The 19,066-nt window shown below is 43.9% G+C and overlaps 1 protein-coding gene across 1 annotated transcript in view; it reads left to right on the top strand.

The window, feature by feature from the left end:
• The window catches only part of LOC138766389 (heat shock factor protein 3-like), a 46,865-nt gene that overhangs the window by 9,734 nt on the left and 18,065 nt on the right, over nucleotides 1–19,066 (top strand). Inside the window, exons 4-6 of the mRNA XM_069943967.1 lie at nucleotides 10,479–10,603; nucleotides 15,593–15,668; nucleotides 18,463–18,524. Coding sequence (XP_069800068.1) covers nucleotides 10,479–10,603; nucleotides 15,593–15,668; nucleotides 18,463–18,524 — 263 coding nt within the window. The remainder of the gene's footprint in view (nucleotides 1–10,478; nucleotides 10,604–15,592; nucleotides 15,669–18,462; nucleotides 18,525–19,066) is intronic.

Below are 19,066 nucleotides of genomic sequence, written 5' to 3'. Positions count from 1 at the left end.
ACTTTGAAATTCTCTGCTTCTAAAAAAAAGAAAGTCATATCACATAAATTAGTTACTTAGTCACATTACCGATATGTCCTCTTTATTCTGGCTTCATTTCATAAACATATTTTACTTTTTTTAGGGTGTTACAGGACTTAGAAATTTATCAGCAAATTACCACATTTTCGTGAAAGTTTCCAAAACTGATTTTTTTTTTTTAAGTTGATTTAGGAGGCTTGTATAATGGAAACCCCCATAAGTGACCCCATTTTGGAAACTACACACCTTAAAGAATTAATCTAGGGGTATAATGAGCATTTTAACCCTACAGGGGCTGGAGGAAAGTATTCACCATTAGGCCGTAACAAAATGGAAAATTAAAATTTTCCAATAATATATACGTTTAGATTGAAGTTTCTTATTTTCAAAAGGAACATGAGAGAAAAAGTACCCCAAAATTTGTAACGCAGGTTCTCACGAGTACAACGGTACCCTATATGTGGGCGTAAACCACTGTTTGGGCACACAGCGGGGCTCAGAAGGAAGGGAGCGCCAAATAGCTTTTCCAATGCAGATTTTGCTGAAGAAGGTTCTGAGCACCAGGTGCGTTTGCAGCGCTCCTGTAGTGTCAGCAGAATAGAACCCCCCAAAAGTCACCCCATTTTGGAAAGTACACCCCTCAAAGAATTAATCTTGGGGTAGGATGAGCATTTTGACCCCACAGGTATTAGAGGAAAGTATTCAAAATTAGACAGTAAAAATGAAAAACTCAAATTTTTCCAATAATATGTTCGTTTAGTTTGAAATTTCTCAATTTCACAAGGAACAAGTACCCCATAATTTGTAAAGCAGGTTCTCCTGAGTAGAACGGTACCCCATATGTGGGCATAAACCACTGGGGCTCAGAAGGAAGGGAGCGCCAATTAGCCTTTTCATTGCAGATTTTGCTGAAGAAGTTTCTGAGTGCCAGGTGCGTTTGCAGCGCCCCTGTAGTGCCAGCGGAGTAAAATCTCCCCATAAGTCACCCCATTTTGGAAAGTGCACCCCTCAGAGAATTCATCTTGGGGTGTGGTGACCATTTTGACCCCACAGGTATTAGAGGAAAGTATTGAAAAGTAGACAGTAAAAATGAAAAACGCGAATTTTTCCAATAATATATTCCTTTAGTTTGAAATTTCTCAATTTCTTGAGGAACAAGAGAGAAAGTTCACCCCAAAATCTGTAACGCAGGTTCTCCTGAGTAGAACAGTACCCCATAAGTGGGCATAAACCACTGTATGGGCACACAGCCGGGCTCAGAAGGAAAGGAGCGCCAATTAGCATTTTCAGTGCAGATTTTTCTGAAGAAATTTCTGAGCGCCAGGTGCATTTGCAGCGCCCCTGTAGTGCCAGTGGAGTGAAACCCCCCCCCCATAAGTCACCCCATTTTGGAAAGTGCACCCCTTAAAGAATTTATCTTGGTTTGTGGTGAGCATTTTGACCTAACAGGTATTGGAGGAAAGTATTCAAAATTGGCCAGTAAAAATGAAAAACTCGAATTTTTCCAATAATATGTTCGTTTAGTTTGAAATTTCTAAATTTCACAAGGAACAGGAGAAAAAATGTACCCCAAAATCTGTAACGCAGGTTCTCCTGAGTACAACGGTACCCCATATGTGGGCATAAACCACTGTATGGGCACACAGCAGGGCTCAGAAGGGAAGGAGCGCCAATTTGCTGGAGCAAAACCGCAGCTAGTAACAGTTATTAGAATAGCGCAGTTACTAAAACACAATTAAAAAAAGAGATTACAGGTAATGCGTTGTGGTTACGGACAGTCTGGGGTGGTTCCGGGTAATCTGGAGGTGGTTACGGGCAACCTGGGGTGGTGACGGGTAATGTAGGGTGGATACGGTTAACATGGGGTGGTCACGGTCAACCTGCTGTGGTTACAAGCCATGGGGGTGGTTACGGGCAACCTGGGGTACGGGCAACCTGGGGTGGTTACGGATAAACTGAAGTGCTCATAGGTAATCTGAGGTGGGTACCTGTAATCTGGCGTGGTTACGGGCAATCTGGAGGGGGTCATTGGCAATTTGCGGTAGTGAGAGGCGACGTGCGGTGGTTGCGTGCAATCTGGGGGGTTACATGTAATCTGGCATGATTACGGCAACCTGGGATGGTTATGCACAACCTGCGGTGGTTATGGGCAACCTGGGGGGTTACAGACAATCTGGCATTGTTACGGATAAACTGAAGTGCTTATAGGTAATCTGGGGTGGGTACAAGTAATTTGGGATGATTACAATCTGGAGGGGGTCACTGGCAACACGCGGTGGTTACGGGCAACGTGCGGTGGTTACGTGCAATCTGGCGTGATTACGGACAACCTGGGGCAGTTACGGGCAACCTGCTGGGGTAACGGGTAATCTGGGGGGGTTAGGGGTAATTTGGGAGTAAACTGCAATTATTACTATAATAAAAAGTGTGTGTTTTATTTTTTTGTGTGTTTGTCACTTTTTGTACTTTATACATTCATTTTCACTGTATTACTATGATTACTGTGATATTTTCTATCACAGTAATCATAGTTTAGTGACAGACCAAATTGTTCTGTCACTTTAAATTTTCAAAGTTGGCTGGTTCTGACGCGCATGCGCACATTAGAACCAGCCAGGACGCCGAAGAGGAAGGACCTCCCTGGATCAGGTAAGGTATAAGGGGTAGGGGGGTGACTTGGGGGACGGACTCTAACACTTTTTATCCCCTGTCACCAATCATTGATGGTGATGGGGGATAAAAAGTGCATCCCTGCACTGGGAACAGGCGATCAGCGATATATGGTATATACCGCCGATCGCCTGTTTCGGGACCCCACGGGGGGTCTCCGATCACTGCCCCATGCTCTCCGCTACCTCTGGTGGCGGAGAGCATGGGGCTTCCATTCATTTTTACATTTCAATCGCTGTGAACAGACTGTCTGGCGATCTTGGATGGCGGTGGCCATCTTGGATCTGATGGCCGCCGGGGGAGGAGGGTTAGTTACTGCCTACTAGGACGGGGGGGGGGGGGGGGGGTGATCTTGGGTCTGATTTGACATATTTCATCTTCCCCACCGTGGATTCACGGTGGGGGGAGATAAAAGGCAGTACAGCGCTCGCCCATTAGTGACCGCCGTATCGGTGGTCACTAAGGGGTTACCTGCCGGGATCCGGGCACGGCCTGGATCTCTGCAGTTGCGGCGGGTGCCCGGCTATCACTGACAGCCGGGCCCCGCCGGGGATGACAGGAGTGCAGCTCCTGCGCCCCTGTCATCCCGTGGACGTACCAGCACGTCCATCTGCAGGAACTGCGGGAAAGGGTTAAGAGTTGCGCCCACTTCCAATAAAAACAATTCTTGAATATTTTGAAACCAGTGATACCCACAACACTTCTGTTGGGGTCGTTTCATTTGTCAAACTCTAAACATTAAAGGGGTAGTCCAGCAAAAATCTTTTTCCTTCAAATCAACTGATATCAGAAAGTTATATAGATTTGTAATTTACTTCTATTTATAAATCTCAAGTCTTCCCATACTTATTAGCTGCTGTATTTCCTGCAGGAAATGTTGTTTTATTTTCAGTCTGACACTGTGCACTATGCTGACATCTCTGGCTGAGACAGGAACTGTCCAAAGCAGGAGAGGTTTTCATTCTTTGAACGGACGACGGTGTCCGCCCATGCATAGAATGGAGTCTATGACACGGGCGGAGACGCGCCCGCCCGCCGCAGGGCGCGAGCAGGGAATTTCACAACAGTTTTTCTGTCACATTTCCTTAGTGTGCACATACCCTAACACTGTCAAGGTGATTGCCATTTTCAGAAAACACCAAGATTGGCCAAAGGTAGCCTGACTGCCATGTACCGCGATGGGATCCTCAGACCCATCGTGGGACCATATGCAGGTTCGGTGGAGCCTGGGTTTCTCCTAATTCAGGACAATGGTAGGTCTCATGTGGCTGATGTGTGTCAGCATTTTAATGCTATGGACTGGCCTGCCGACTGCACAGACCTGAATCCAGTTCAGCATCTAGGACGCCATGTCTCATTCTGTCCACTAACGCCATGTTGCACTACAAACTGTCCAGGAGTTGGCGGATGCTTTAGTCCTGGTTTGGGAGGAGATCCCTCAGGAGACCATCCACTGCCTCATCAGGAGCATACCCAGGTGTCGTAGGGAGGTCATACAGGCACGTGGAGGCCACACACACTACTAAGCTTTGTTCCCTGTAATTTGATTTTCCTTAAATAATGGAATTATTGAGGGCTCTTGTTTACAGCATGGATGTAGTGCTAGAAAACAATTGCCTTTAAATATTTCTTTATTGTATAGCACCAACTTATTCTGCAGTGCTGTATAGGGATGCACGATGCACCGAAATATCGATACTACTATCGATATTTCGGGCAAAAAAACGGTTCGGTACCAGGATTTCCTGGTATCGAATTGTTTATGTTAACCGGCGCATGGAATATACCGTGGAAAACATTGCGGGCTGCAAGATGAAGTCTTGCTGTGTGTTCATTCAGTGACTGGCTTCCCCCCTGCTGCGGTTTGCTATTGTCTGCCGCCCCCGCTGCTAAAAATCACCTGATTCGCCAAACTTGTACTCCTACTGCCGCCTCTCCTCCTCCATTGGATGCTCCACTTGCCTAGTCCTAGTTACTTCCGTGGTCACAACCTTCATCATTTTAGGCTGCTGCCCCAGCTTCTCCCTGTTCCGGAACGTGCACACAGGATCTGGAGAACTGAATACAGCACAACTTTCCGGCAGCTCTATTTATCCTCTCTGCATGCTCTGGAAGTTGTGCTGTATTCGGCTCTCCAGATCCTGTATACACGTTCTGATCTATGATCTCTTACAAGTAAAGTTCAATAGGAAAACCCCTGTAACCATTTAGATGCCGATTTCCAAAACTAACAGTGGTGTCAGAATCCTGCCAGTGCGGACATCGGGGGGATCGGCTCTGGCTATAGGGGGGATGTAACCTGCAGATTACCCACTCACACAGGAGCGGGCTGTGCTGCTTCATTGTATTAGAAGAAACTGCATTCCAGTGTAGACAGCGTCTGGGGAGAAATCACACTTCGTCACACTGACCGGGAAGCTGGGTGTCTGAAGAGAACGCTGCAACCGCCCGACAGTTGCTGCTGGACGCTCTGCCAGACTGGTCATCATGACATAAATCATTGGCCTGTATGTGTGTATGTCAGCTGTGGCAGCGTTCTCCGTAGCACAGGCCGTGCTTCCCGGGCAGTGTGGTGACCTGTGACCTCTGCCTGCCTGTGTGCGTCCTCCCTCCTCCTCAGTCTCTGGTGCAGCGTCCAGGATCCCGTGCTATAAGCCTGAGGATTATTTTCTCCACTCTATCTATCTCCTATCTATCTATCTCCTATCTATCTATCTCCTATCTATCTATCTCCTATCTATCTATCTCCTATCTATCTATCTCCTATCTATCTATCTCCTATCTATCTATCTCCTATCTATCTATCTCCTATCTATCTATCTCCTATCTATCTATCTCCTATCTATCTATCTCCTATCTATCTATCTCTAATCTCAATATTCTGTGGAAGTCTACCCCATGTACATTGTGCCAACCCTGGTGCTGTGCCACAGTATATACAGACACTGGGGGATTGGGGGTGGTGGTGATAGGAACATGGAAAATTTAGCTAAAACAAAATATCGCTAGTGTGGCTTACAAAAAAAGCCGTGTCAATTAGCATTACCGCAACTACATGTGTATGAATAACCGCGATATTGATTTCGGCCAATATCGCCCAGCCCTATGTACATTATATATATATATATATATATATATATATATATATATATATATATATATATATATATATATATAATATATATATTATATATAACATTTGTTACACTTGCAGTGCAGTACAGATCAATCCATTTAATATGGGTCCCTTCCCCTTTTCCCACCTTAGGATATCGCAGCAGAGTTTATGGTTCCCATTCTAGCAGTCAAATCCACAGCGATACTGATGTAACTGATGATCCAAATCAGTTAAATTACTCAGTATTGCAGTGGATTTTACTGTGAGACTCAGTATGAACTCTGCTGCAATACGCTATGTCTGAAGGCGCCCAAATGGTCCCTACCATTCACACATACTGGATCTGCTGCACATTTAATGCTGCAGATATTAATGTAATTAAACGAAGGAATCACATCATGTATGTGTGAATGGATCCTAAGGGAAACAGAAACCCCCTCACTGGCCAAGACCTTAAAATGGAATCTAACCTGCTGATAACCCCCTAGTGGGCATAGGGGGTATGTCCCCAGTTGTGCCCAGTAAGCAGATAGGAGCACTGTGGTGTGGCTACCACAACTCCAAGCACCGATCATTGATAATCACTAGAAGGGGCTGGTTGGCCAGGTGGTGCATCCCTGCTCCCCAAGTGGCAATCTGGCTCCGGCGGCCTGTCCCCCTGATTATCATCAATGGAGTGGGCCATCCCAGAATGGTGCTTGGAGGGGCAGTAGGCACAACCCCAGTGCTCACAGGGCACAATTAACAGCACAGGAACATAGAGACATCCTCATCCTCAGTCCCTTGTGCCCACTAGGGAGCTATCAGCAGGTTAGATTTGTCTAACCTGCTGATAGTTCCCCTTTAGAATATCATAAAGGATTAGAAAAGTAAAAGAAATATTTTGTGTAAAACTCCAGATCAACCATTGCCAATGCAAGACTGTGGTGTTCAAGCCAATAAAAATTTGGTGTTGAAAAATTTGCCCATTTTTCATTGTGTTTTTAAAAAAAAAATTCTTTTAAAAGTATCGAATTAGTATCGGGTATTGAAATTTGATAGTTGGTATCGGTATCGAAATTAAAATTCTGGTATCGTGACATCACTAGTGCTGTACAGTGTATACCTTTTATATGTACAGTGTGTGTCTCTACTGACTTACTCTTGTATATTAGTGGCCTTATTTTTTGCTACTTCATGCTACTTCAATAAATAAAATTCTTATAATTATTTCCCCTGATCACTAATCTTGCTGTACAGTTTTGAGAAGCTGTACAGTTAAAGAAGTAGGTGCAAGCGCGTATACTCACGGCAGGTGATTTGTGTCCCGCGGCGCTGTTCAAATCCAGCGCATGCTCACGCCCGCCTGAGCTGTGACTCCTCTTCAGTCTTCTGTGATTGAACGCAGGAAATCACAAGCTTCAATTCATTCTTTATGGAAGCGCGTGACTTCCGGAGTTCAATCACAGGAGACTGAAGAAGAGGCACAGCTGAGGCGGACGTGAGCGTGCCGCGAACTAGAAAGCTGCGCTGCGGGACACTGATCACTGCCGTGAGTATACGCGCCAGCGCCTAGCGGGGGTGCCACTAATAATTTTTTGTGTTCTGCTTTCTTAAGTGTTTGTATTTTTGCTGTTTTAAGTTTGTAAAGTATATTTTGACTTTTGTTTTATGTTGCATTACTGATGTATCATTAATATATCACCATCCGCCGAAATCTACACCTGACACACTAACGGCCTCAGGGTGTACATGAACATGTGTATCATTCCTGAAATAGATTCTGTTTACTGCTACGGAATATTGTAATCACAAATTGTACACTCCCTAAACTAAATTTATCTTTTTACTCGAGACCAGTTTTAGCACTAGAGAAGCTGGGGACAGCCGCACACGTTCCCAGCAGTGAACAAAATGAGTGACTGTCCATGTAATGCATGACCACCAGCGTGAACTTTTTTTCTTTTTGTATGTAGACGCGTTCTAAGCAGCGAATCCCCCTCAGTGGAGCCAATATGCACAAGGAGCACAAATGGGTATTGGTTGTTCTGATGACAAGACCTGTTCGCCAGGAAAGACGCCACTATGCTGTAATATGCAGAACAACATTACAAACTTGTCATATTGCATGCTTCTTATTAACAGATGCTAGACCAGGGGTGTCATAACTCAAATACACAATGGGCCAAAATTTTAAAAAAATAGGACAAAGTCACGGGCCAACCTTGATAACTATTGAAGTGCAAATGCATCCGTTCTGGCACTGTCAGAGTAGCGTGCAGTGTTCCTGGTACTGTCAGTGGTGTGTGTCTCCCAAGATAAATGACATGATGAATTGCTATGATATGATGAAACCCAAACCCATGTAATAGCCAACCCCCCAAATATTGCCCCATGCAGTAGCCAACCCAACCAAAATTGCCCCACATATTACCCAGCCCTCCCAATAGTGCCTTAATAGTAGCCAGCCCCCCACGTGTCCCATATAGTAGCCAGCCCTCCCCCGTAGTCTCTTATATAGTAGCCAGCCCTCCCCAGTAGTATCATATAGTAGCCAGTCCTCCCCCGTAGTCTCATAGTAACCAGCCCTCCCCTGTAGTCTCATTTAGTAGCCAGCCTTCCCAATAGTGCCTTAATAGTAGCCAGCCCTCACCCGTAGTCTCCTATATAGTAGCCAGCCCTCCCCAATAGTATCATGTAGTAGCCAGCCCTCCCCCCGTAGTTTCATAGTAACCAGCCCTCCCCTGTAGTCTCGTATAGTAGCCAGTCCTCCCCGTATTCTCTTATAAAGTAGCCAGCACTCCCCCATAGTCTTTTATAGTAGCTAGCCCACCCTGTAACCTCATAGTAACCAGCTGTCCCAATAGTGCCCAAATAGTAGCCAGCCCCCCAAGTGTTCCATATAGTAGCCAGCCCTCCGCAATAACCTCATATAGTAGCCAGCGCTCCCCAATAGTCTCATATAGTAGCAAGCCCTACTCTGTAGTCTCATATAGTAGCAGTCCCTCCCCCAATAGTCTGTTATATAGTAGTCAGCCCTCCCCAGTAGTCTTATATAGTAGCTAGGCCACCCCCATAGTCTCATATAATAGCCAGCCCTCCCTCATAATCTCTAATGTAGTAGCCATGGCGGGCCAGATGTAATTCAAACTCTGAATTGCCTGCCGGGCTAAAAATAATGGCACCTCAGGCCACATTTGGCCTGCGGGCCAGAGTTTGACTTAACAGATGCTAGATGGTCACCGGTTACAGCCCTTGTTTTGTAACCATACTTAAACAGGGTCACTCGTGAAGAACAGAAGGTCCCTCACTAAGGAATATCTTTATCCTGACATTTTAGTTGTCTTTTAGATTAACCCCTAGACGACCCTGGGTGTACAGGTACGTCCAGGGCCGCCTACGGGTGTTTATAGAGTGGGGCCACGCGGCGGCTGCTCTCTGAACCGCCGTGGGCCCGGGTGCCGCATGTAGCCTGGGACCATGGCTATTAGTGGCCACGGTCCAATCGCCGTGCCCGCTAATTAAGTAATTGGATGCAGCTGTCAGTTGACAGCTGCATCAGATTACCTTATGCAGCCCTTCCCTGGTGTCTAGTGGGGTGGATCGTCCCGGAGGAGTGATCCACACATCCGGCTCGGGCCGAGGTCTGCGCCGTAATATCGCTGATCCCGACTCGGCACTCGATTGCTTCTGGCTGAGGCAGCCGGAAGCGATCGAGTGCCTGTCTCATTGATCTACGCTGTATAACTATACAGCATAGATCTCAATGAGAGATCAGAGTGCTTATACTAGAAGTCCCCCAGGGGGGCTTCTAGTATAAGTGTGTAAAAAAAAAAAAAAGTGGTGGTGTTAATGAAAAAAACCCTCCCCTAATAAGCTCGAATCACCCCCCCCCCTTTTCCCATGTTATAAATAAAAATAAACCTTTTGCATCGCCGCGTGCGTAATCGCCCAAACTATTAATTAATCACATTCCTGATCTCGCACGGTAAATGCCGCAAGCGCAAAAAATCCCAAGTGAAGAATTGTGCATTTTTGGTTGCATCAAATCCAGAAAAATTGTAATAAAAAGCGGTCAAAAAGTCGCATATGCGCAATCAAGGTACCGATAGAACACATCATGGCGCAAAAAATGACACCTAACACATAGACCAAAGGATAAAAGCGCTATAAGTATGGGAATAGAGCGATTTTAAGGAACATATTTTTGTTAATAGTTTGAATTTTTTACAAGCCATCACATAATATAAAAGTTATACATGTTATATATCATTGTAATCGTAAAAACTTGAGGAACATAGATAACAAGTCAGTTTTACCCCAGGGTGAACGGCGTAAAAAAATACCCTCCAAATAAAAGAAATCCGTTTTTTTTTTTTTCAATATCACCACACATTGAATTTTTTTTCTGGTTTCGCAGTGTACTTTATGAAAAAACTCAGCCTGTCATTGCAAAGTACAATTAGTGGTGCAAAAAATAAGGGCTCATGTGGGTTTCTAGGTGGAAAAATGCAAGTGCTATGGCCTTTTAAACACAAGGAGGGAAAAACGAAAACTGAAACGCAAAAATTGAAATTGGCCCTTCCTCTAAGGGTTAATGTAAAAAAATTAAAATTATAACCTGCATATGTATTAGTATGTCAGACTTCTATAAATATGTTAATTGATCCCTATTTGTTTTCATTATTAGATGTCTTCAGTGAAGTCAGAAGATCCTCATCTCGCACCCGAAGAGCTACAGAAAGTAGTTACAGAGTTGCAGGATCTGAAAGATGTGCAAAGCAACATGGATACCAAGTTGGAAAATATGAGACGGTATGTAGCAGGCCTATTCCATGTTAGGTGATACCAGGCAGCAGTGGTTTCACTAGCTGTGTACATTGCACCCTGGTGGCAGTACATAGCACACAAGTACCTGCTGCTATCAAAGGTTTGTCACTGCACTGCAACACTGGAGGCTCACAGTAGTCTGTGGTGTTGGTCATTTATCAGTGGAGTCATCTAGGTAACTACTGTATTTTTCGCTTTATAAGACGCACTTTTTTCCTCCCAAAGTGGGAGGAAAAACTAATTGCGTCCTATAAAGCGAAGACTTCTCCAAGCAGTGCCGAGCACCGCCGCGGCCCGCCCACTATGCTGTGCAGGGAAGCAAGGAAGCTGTCTCGCCTGCCCAGCCCGCCCCCTCCATTGCCGCTCACTATGCATAGTAAGCGGCCCTGTGCGACCCCCTCCACCCGTCCAGCTCGCCCCCTCTATCGCCGCTCATCTGAGAGCCGATCAAAAGCCCAGGAAAGTGCAATGAGCAGCACTTTCCTGGGCTCCTGATCGGCTGTCGGCTAAGCAGCGATGGAGGGGGCGGGCTGGGCGGGCGGAGGGGGTCTATGGGGGTTATAGTATGTATAGCTCCCAACTGTCCCGGACTCACCTGTCCGCCGGTCCCAGCAGCTCCTCTCCCGGCTGGAGTGCATGCTCTGCTGGGAGAGGAGCTGCTGGGACCGGCGGACAGATGAGTTACTTTGTTGTTTTCTCTGGTCGGGCCACACTATATGGGGCATTGGCTACTATGTGGGGCACTATAATGGGGGATTGGAGGGGGCAGGCTGGGCGAGCGGAGGGGATCAAATTTTTTTTTTTTCATTTTTTTTTCCCCTAAAATCAGGGGTGCATCTTATCAAAAGGCGCGTCCTATAAAGCGAAAAATACGGTACTTAAAGTCTGCCTATTTTACATGGGCACTGTCACTACAAATAAATTTTGATATATCATAAGTTATTTATCACTGCATGTCTCACTCCTTAGACCTGCTTTGATCAGGAGATATAGCCGGGAAAAGATTGCGGCAGCGCCATCCACTCCCTGGCCGTCCTTTCGTTCTGTCAATATTTTTGTATAGACTTGCACTGAGAAAACATTGATGGAATGAGTGGCCACAATTTCTCCCTGGCTATATCTCCTGATCGGAGCAGATCTCAGCAGTGAGACCTGTTTTGTCATAGCAACACATTAGAGGGGTTGATTGGTGGGAGTCCGGATGCTAAGATGATGAAACACAGTACTCTACCCTTTAATTTTTGCTATTGGTGAGGGTCTCTGCATCTGGGATCACAATATCACAATTTCTGGCTTGTCTCTATGACGCCAATGAAATAATGGGGGTGGGGGTTAGACCATTTAATTTTCTGTAGGATTGTGTCTTCGATACAGAAGCCGATAAAACTTGAAGGTAGGTAGTCTCTTCTCTTTAACCCTCTGTGTGCTGCACAAAGGTAATAAGTTTTACGTTACAAACATGCTGCAGCACTGCAGGGGTTAAAGACCATCTCACTGAAGAACTTCCAACCTGTGCATCACTAGAGTCCTGCAGTGAAATTATCCATGCAGGAGACATAACACACACATGTCCTGTGTTCTGAGGCTTCCGTCAAGTTACCTGCAAGGGGACTGACTATAGAGGGAGTTACCTACAGGGGATGCTTACTACAGGGGGCTGGTATTCGGGCCGACTACTAGGTGGGCTACGCACTTGACGGATAGTTGCATAAGGATACCTGCAAGGAAGCATAGAGAGGACCCAACTACTATATAGAGGTACAGAGGGGCCTAACTACTATATGGGGCTTGTCTACTATTTGAAGGCACATATTGGGAATAACTTGAGGTTATTGTGTGAAGCAATACAGTTTCTGCCTTAAGATAAAAATAGTATCAGAGGCTGCCTGCAAGGAGAAAAAAAAATCATCCATAATTTTTTTAATCCATATTGCCCAGTTCTAGTGAGTCTCTCCCTACTCTGAGACCAAGGTAGTCCCGTTGACTTGCATTGTGATTTTAGTCTTGGTCACATGGCACAGAGACGAGAGAGAACATGCTTTTGGCCATGTATGGGTAGCAATTTGTTCTGGTCCTGATGCTACCAGAAGCCTTTATTTATGTCTATGGAGTTTTCATTCTTTGCTGAGGTGCGGACTATCCACTATTTAATCTTTCTCCACTACTTATATGCATTGACACCCCCCCCCCCCCCTAGAGGACTTCAGGTACCGGAAAGTAACATATAGGGACAGCTAGGACTCCCTTAGGATTGTTGTATGGGGTCCTGGATCATCTTTGTATGAGGAGAAATAGAGCATTTCGCCACTAGAGCTAGCAAGGGTTTAGGGTCATTTTTTGGGGGGGCAGGAGCAATCTGGGTTCGGACTGTCTTTATAGGGTTTTGACTAGGGACTTTTAACCCCTTAAGGACCGGGCCAATTTTTACTTTTGCATTTTTATTTTTTCCTCCTCGCCTTCTAAAAGCTATAACTTATTTTTCCATCTACATGGTCATGTGAGGGCTTGTTTTTTCACCAACAGATGTACATTGTAATAGCATCTGTCAATCTGCCATAAAATAAATGACGGAACCCCTAAAAATCATTCATGGGGTGAATTTGGGTCAAAAGAATGTGATTCCGCAAATTTGGGGGGTTCCATGTTTACGTAATGCACTTCACGGTAAAACTGACATTTTTTCGTTAATCTATAGGTCAGTCTGAACACAGCGAAATGCATGTTTACTAGGTTTTCGTTTTACTATTTTTGTTAGGAGTAAAACAATTTTTTTGCATATAGGTGTATTTAAAATGGCCCTATTGTAACTCTTATATCGCTTTTATTTTTTGACCTATGGGGTCGTATGGGGTGACATTTTTTTGCACCAGATCTTTATTTTTTATCAGTAACATTTCTTTTCTAGATCAGACGTATTGATCGCTTTTTATTTAAAAAAAAAAAAATGTCACTTTAAAGAAAGCAATCTCTGCGGTTTTTTTTTTTACAGGTTTTTTGTTCACGCCCTTCACCGTGCGGGAATAATATTGTTTTGTCTTAACAGATTGGACGATTACGCACGCTACAGTATATTATATGTTAACTAACTATTATTTTTATGTATTTTTTGTATTAAATGGGAAGGGGGGTGATATTTACTTTTATTGGTTGAGGGGCTTTGGGGCTTAAGGGACATTTTAAAAAACTTTATTGATTTTTTTTTTTTTTTTTGTAAATATTATTGTTACACTAGATTTCATACACTGATCACTGCTCCTGTCACTTACACTTAAATGCTTTTTTAGAGCCCCCCCCCCCCCCCCCCCCGCCCTTTCACATTAAGGCCCAGCCTGCGGGGGCATAAATATATGCCCCTGGTCGTTAAGGGGTTAAACAGTCTCTATTACCCCTCATACATTGGCTACCTCCCTCACTGCTGGGGGATTTTGTGGAAGCATTGTATTGTGCTTTAGAAATATGGTGAGTGTTCCTGTGCTTTTATCTATTTTGAAGTTATACCTGATCACTGCTACTTCATTTTCTTCTTTGTTGTGCTGTATGGTAAATTGGGGTGGTCACTTGGCATTGTATGACCCCTTTTAGACAAGTGTGATTTGTGTTTGTCATCTTATAACTGTTATTAGTAAAAGTTAGAGGTTGTCCAGGCAAAATTAACTTGTCCCCTATCCACGGGATAGGGGACAAGTAAGAGATTGCGGGCTGTCCGACCTTTGTACCCCCGCCCATCTCTGTATTGGGCTCCAGCTGCTTTGGTATGAATACAGCCGCGTCTCTAGTCATTCCTATAAAGTCGACGGAATTAATTGAGTAAGCCGCAAAGCGGATAGGGGACAAGTTAATTTTGCCAGGACAACCTTTTTAAGCATTATATTTGCGAAAACAACCTAATTGTTACTGTACACTTTTTCGGTACTCTTATATGACAACTATCTGTCTGTCTGAAAGGTTTCTTAGAAAACCGCCGACTTGTTGGTAAATTTTGAATGCTGGTCACTTTCTCTTGTGGCCAGAAGGTGGTATCAGTTTACCAGCAAGATAACTGATGCAAAAGAAAACTAAAATAAAACATTTGCAATCATTTTCAAAATTTTAAGGTGTCTTCCATTTTGAAATTCATAGGGGGAAGTGCAGCACCTTGATCAATTCACCCCATGGTTTTTACATTCTACACACTTAAAGCATACCCATCATTTAAACAAATGCAGAGACAGAATTATATTGGGGCCTATGGAACTTCCGGTAGACGCGATTTCCATTATGATTCCATCTCCTTCTACTTTGCCAGTGAGAGCGGAGTTGAAGGGACAGAGCACATGCTGCTGGGCACGCCTGTCCCTTCGTTCTAGCGATCAGCGGGGGTCTTGGCACCAGGACCCCCACTGATACCACTGACATTTCAAAAGTTTGTTTAAAGGCGAAGTTCACCATGTTGTTTTTTTTTTTTTCAAATCAAGTGGTGCCAGAGATTGGTAATTTACTTAAAGGGAATCTGTCAGCACCTGGACTGTTCCCGAGGGGCTGACAGTGTATGAAAGTGTTGTATTGCCCCCCCAAAAGTTATACAAATCACCAATATACACTTATATTGGTAAATGCTTATAAAGTGCTTTTTTCCCTGCACTTACTACTGCATCATCCTCTCTAGCAGCCACAGCCCGCACAGCTCTGGGAGTCGGGTCGTGGCATCACCATGTTATCCAGGAAGTGAAGCCTTGATGCAGTAGAAATTACAGGAAAAAAAGCACTTTATAAGCATTTCCCGTTATAAGTGCATATTGGTGATTTGTATAACTTTTGGGGAGCAATACAATACTTTCATAAAAATTTTCGCCAGACTTATCCTTTAATTATCCAGAATAATGGAATCTGGTCGCTGTGGGAAACTGCTCTCCCGTTCTTTGCTTTGGTTTGATAAATCTGCCCATTTTTAGAATAAACATTGTGTTCTCTTGACTTTTTTGCTCTTTTTAATAGAGAAAATGAAGCGCTCTGGAAAGAGGTATCTGCACTCAGAAGAAGACACAGTCAACAGCAAAAGCTCCTATCAAAGGTAAGTTGCTTCCTATTCCCGCTGGTGCCAGCAGCTGTAGAGCATAACAGAACACAAAACTACTACCGTGTAGTTTCCAGGTTCTGTGGTTTGGATTCTATAACGCCAAATAATTACCACCTCACAGTCAGTTTACAGCTGGAAAAACTGTCCTGTTTGTCTCCAAATGTAGTTGTTATATAACTCTTAGGCCCCATTCACACGTCCGTGTCAGTTTTTAGTGTCGGGAAATCCTGATCAGCAGGCCACAAAAGACATCGGGAAAGTATCAGGATCTCCTGACAGTAATCTGTTTTTCAGGAAACCACCAGGAAAAGCCTTCAGGATTTCCTGATGAGAAAAAAAAAAGCGTTCTTAATATGGTCTAGTGTGTCAACATACATCACAAGTACTCACATCACCCCTCATGTACCCTGCCACCGTGTCTCCCTTGTGTACCCTGCCACTGTCACCCCTCATGTACCCTACCACAGTCTCCCCCTTGTGTACCGTGCCCCCCCATATGTACTGTGTCACGGTCTCCCCCTTTTGCCATGTGTCATTCTCTAATCTGTTGCAAAACTACAACTCTTATGTGATATAGTCTTGCATATTACCACACACACCATGCTGGGAGAAGTAGTTCTACCTCCCCCTCCTATACTGTGTCATTCTGTAATATGTTGCAGAGCTACAGCTCCTATTATTAACTGTGAACAGGACATGATGGGGGTTGTTGTTCTGCAGCAGGTTGCATAACTACTACTCAAATTGCAAAAAATGTCAGAACATGATGGCAGTAGTAGTCTTGCAACCTGAATGGCCACATGTTGCTAAAGTACAACTCCCATCATGGACTGTCAGCAGGACATGATGGGAGTAGTAGTTTTAGGGAACAATCTCACCTGTCCTGGATCCTGCTCTGGCCTCCCTAGTCCTCTTTTCCATCCTTCCTGGAGTGGTCCCCAAGGTGAGATGGAAGGGGGGAATGGGTAGATTGTGCTTCTGGCAGGGGATTTGTTGGGGGGAGGGGATGTCGGGCGCTCAGGTATTTTGTTAATCCACCTACAAAAGACAGGTCTCCCCCCTACCTCCCAAGCTTTTCTCAAAATGTTGCTGGTATTTTGGCCGACTACTCATGGCAGAACTGCTATATATGAGTGAGGGTTGTAGGCCGGCTTGCTCACAAACTTGCAGTTCTGCCCAGCCCATAATTTTTTATTTTTTTTTGTTTGTTTCTAATTATAAATAAAATGATCTGTGAATATTTTTGGGAAAACAACGACTTGTGTGAAGTACAGAGTAGATCTAAAGGACCTATACTGTTAGGATGGAAGGAATAAGAGTATTAAGGACTTGAACTGGAGTTTATATAAACCTATTACTTTAACTGTATATAAAGACTGAAGGCAGCGAGTCAGGTTTGGGAGCCTTACGGGTAGGGGGCAGGGTAGTATACATTAACGTACCAATTTTACCACGAACTTTGGTCAAAATGGAGAAGTGTGTTAAAAAAAAAATTAACACCCAGATTGTCAAAGGCTGCAGTAATGGTAACAAAAGTCTGAAAAAAGTTATGTTTTTGCAAAGTTTTGCAAAAATGTCTAAAATTCAGTTTTTACAGTGTTTTTTTTTGTCATAAATAGGGCTTCACTTTTTTTTTATTTTTTAGATTAGTATTTATTTTTTTTTGTAATATTGAGGGGACTCGACCAACAGTATAAGGTGCATGGAGCCTTCCGACTCTTCACCGACGGATGGATATTTACTGCCCGACCTTTTGCTTCTCAATACGCTGCTATGAGATCAGTGTTACTGTGGCTAACCTCTTTCATCATGTGTATGGGAAAGTGGTTATTCCAGGAAAAATTTACTTGTCCCCTATCCACAGGATAGAGGACAAGTAAAATCACAGGGGTCCGACCTCTGAACCCCCATGATCTCCATATCGACCCCCTCCTTCTGTGTTATGAAAAGAGACGCAGTTAACACAGAAGGCAGGGGCCAATACGGAGATCACCGAGGGAGTTTTAAGGTTGGACCCCTGTGATCTCTTACTTGTTTAATTTTTCTTGGCATACCCATTGAAGTGTAAAGATTTGCATTTCTAAAGTCAGCTGAACCTGCTGACTTGACTGTCTGAATTGTATGGTACCCAATCCTATATATACAATATAAACATTGTGCCGCACCTACGTTTGTATGTATGGGGGAGAGTTATGGAACTTCATTAAACGCCAATATACAGAGATACTGGTATAAACGTATAACGTTTTTATTTTTTATCTGGGTTTATTCTGTTTGGAAGGATTAGGGTTTAAACTTAATAACCGTATGTGTTTTTGAACCTACTATGTAATTTTGCATTCTGGATACCTGTTAGGAAAAGAAAAAAAAAATTGACTTGCCAAAAGTTTTGATTGGTTGGGTCTGAATGTTCAGACCACGACCGATCAGAAGAACTAGCTGGGAAAAGTCAGCACTGCTGTCTGCTCCTCTCCCTGGTATGTGTCCACCCAACCTGGACAGCCCCATAGGCTTACATTAGCTCATTCTTTCCAGTTTTGAAGGCAGGGGTAGCAGTGGATGCACACTAGATGACCAGCTATCCCAGTATATCACTGCAGAAGAGTACAAAAATCCAATACCATCAAATTGTTTGCAAAAAGTTTTCATTGCAATCCTGACGAATACAGTAGCAACATTTCAACCTCAGTGGTCTTTGTCATGCTTGATGCTTAACGGTTATATGAAAAGTACCATGTGTCTTCTTGCTCTAGTATCACAGCATTCACTGTTTTTTGGCTCATTCTAGGTGCTTCAGTTCATCCTGAGCTTAATGAGAGGAAATATTGTGATGGCGCCAAAGAGGAAAAGGTATTTCTAGACTACAACTTTTTCTGCCCTGCTAGGCTTTTTGTTCTTGTATTCCTCAAATTCATGTCTCATTAGTGGTGGTGTGTGTGGTGTGCATGCGCCCCTTGAAAAAAATATACCCGTGACGGAAAAGTCCCTTCAAAAAATATTTTTTAAAACTCTATATTCATGCAACATTCATTCATTCATTCATTCATTTGTGTGACAGCTCTTTTTATACACTTGGATCCTATGGGCAGTGTCTTCCACTATATGACTATACAGTGGGTAGCCTGTTAGCCATCTGTTGTAGGTATATGTCAGGAATTTTTCCCAGCGTAAACATCACAGTCCAGTGGCATGATGTGCACAGAGGCTTAGTTACAAGTACAGAAGTTATTTTAATTCAAACACATGTGCATACATACTCTCAAAACATACATATACCCACGCCTAAAATATACATCTATATATGCACACACTCATATACATGCATGTGCAGATGCACCCTCACATAAATACTTGTGAACATACATGAGCACACACGTACACACTCACACATG

Source organism: Dendropsophus ebraccatus, chromosome 10 (assembly GCF_027789765.1).
Source record: "Dendropsophus ebraccatus isolate aDenEbr1 chromosome 10, aDenEbr1.pat, whole genome shotgun sequence".
In the NCBI taxonomy this organism is placed as follows: domain Eukaryota; kingdom Metazoa; phylum Chordata; class Amphibia; order Anura; family Hylidae; genus Dendropsophus; species Dendropsophus ebraccatus.
Note: the sequence above shows the minus strand (reverse complement) of the source record. Positions and strands in the feature narration are given on the sequence as shown.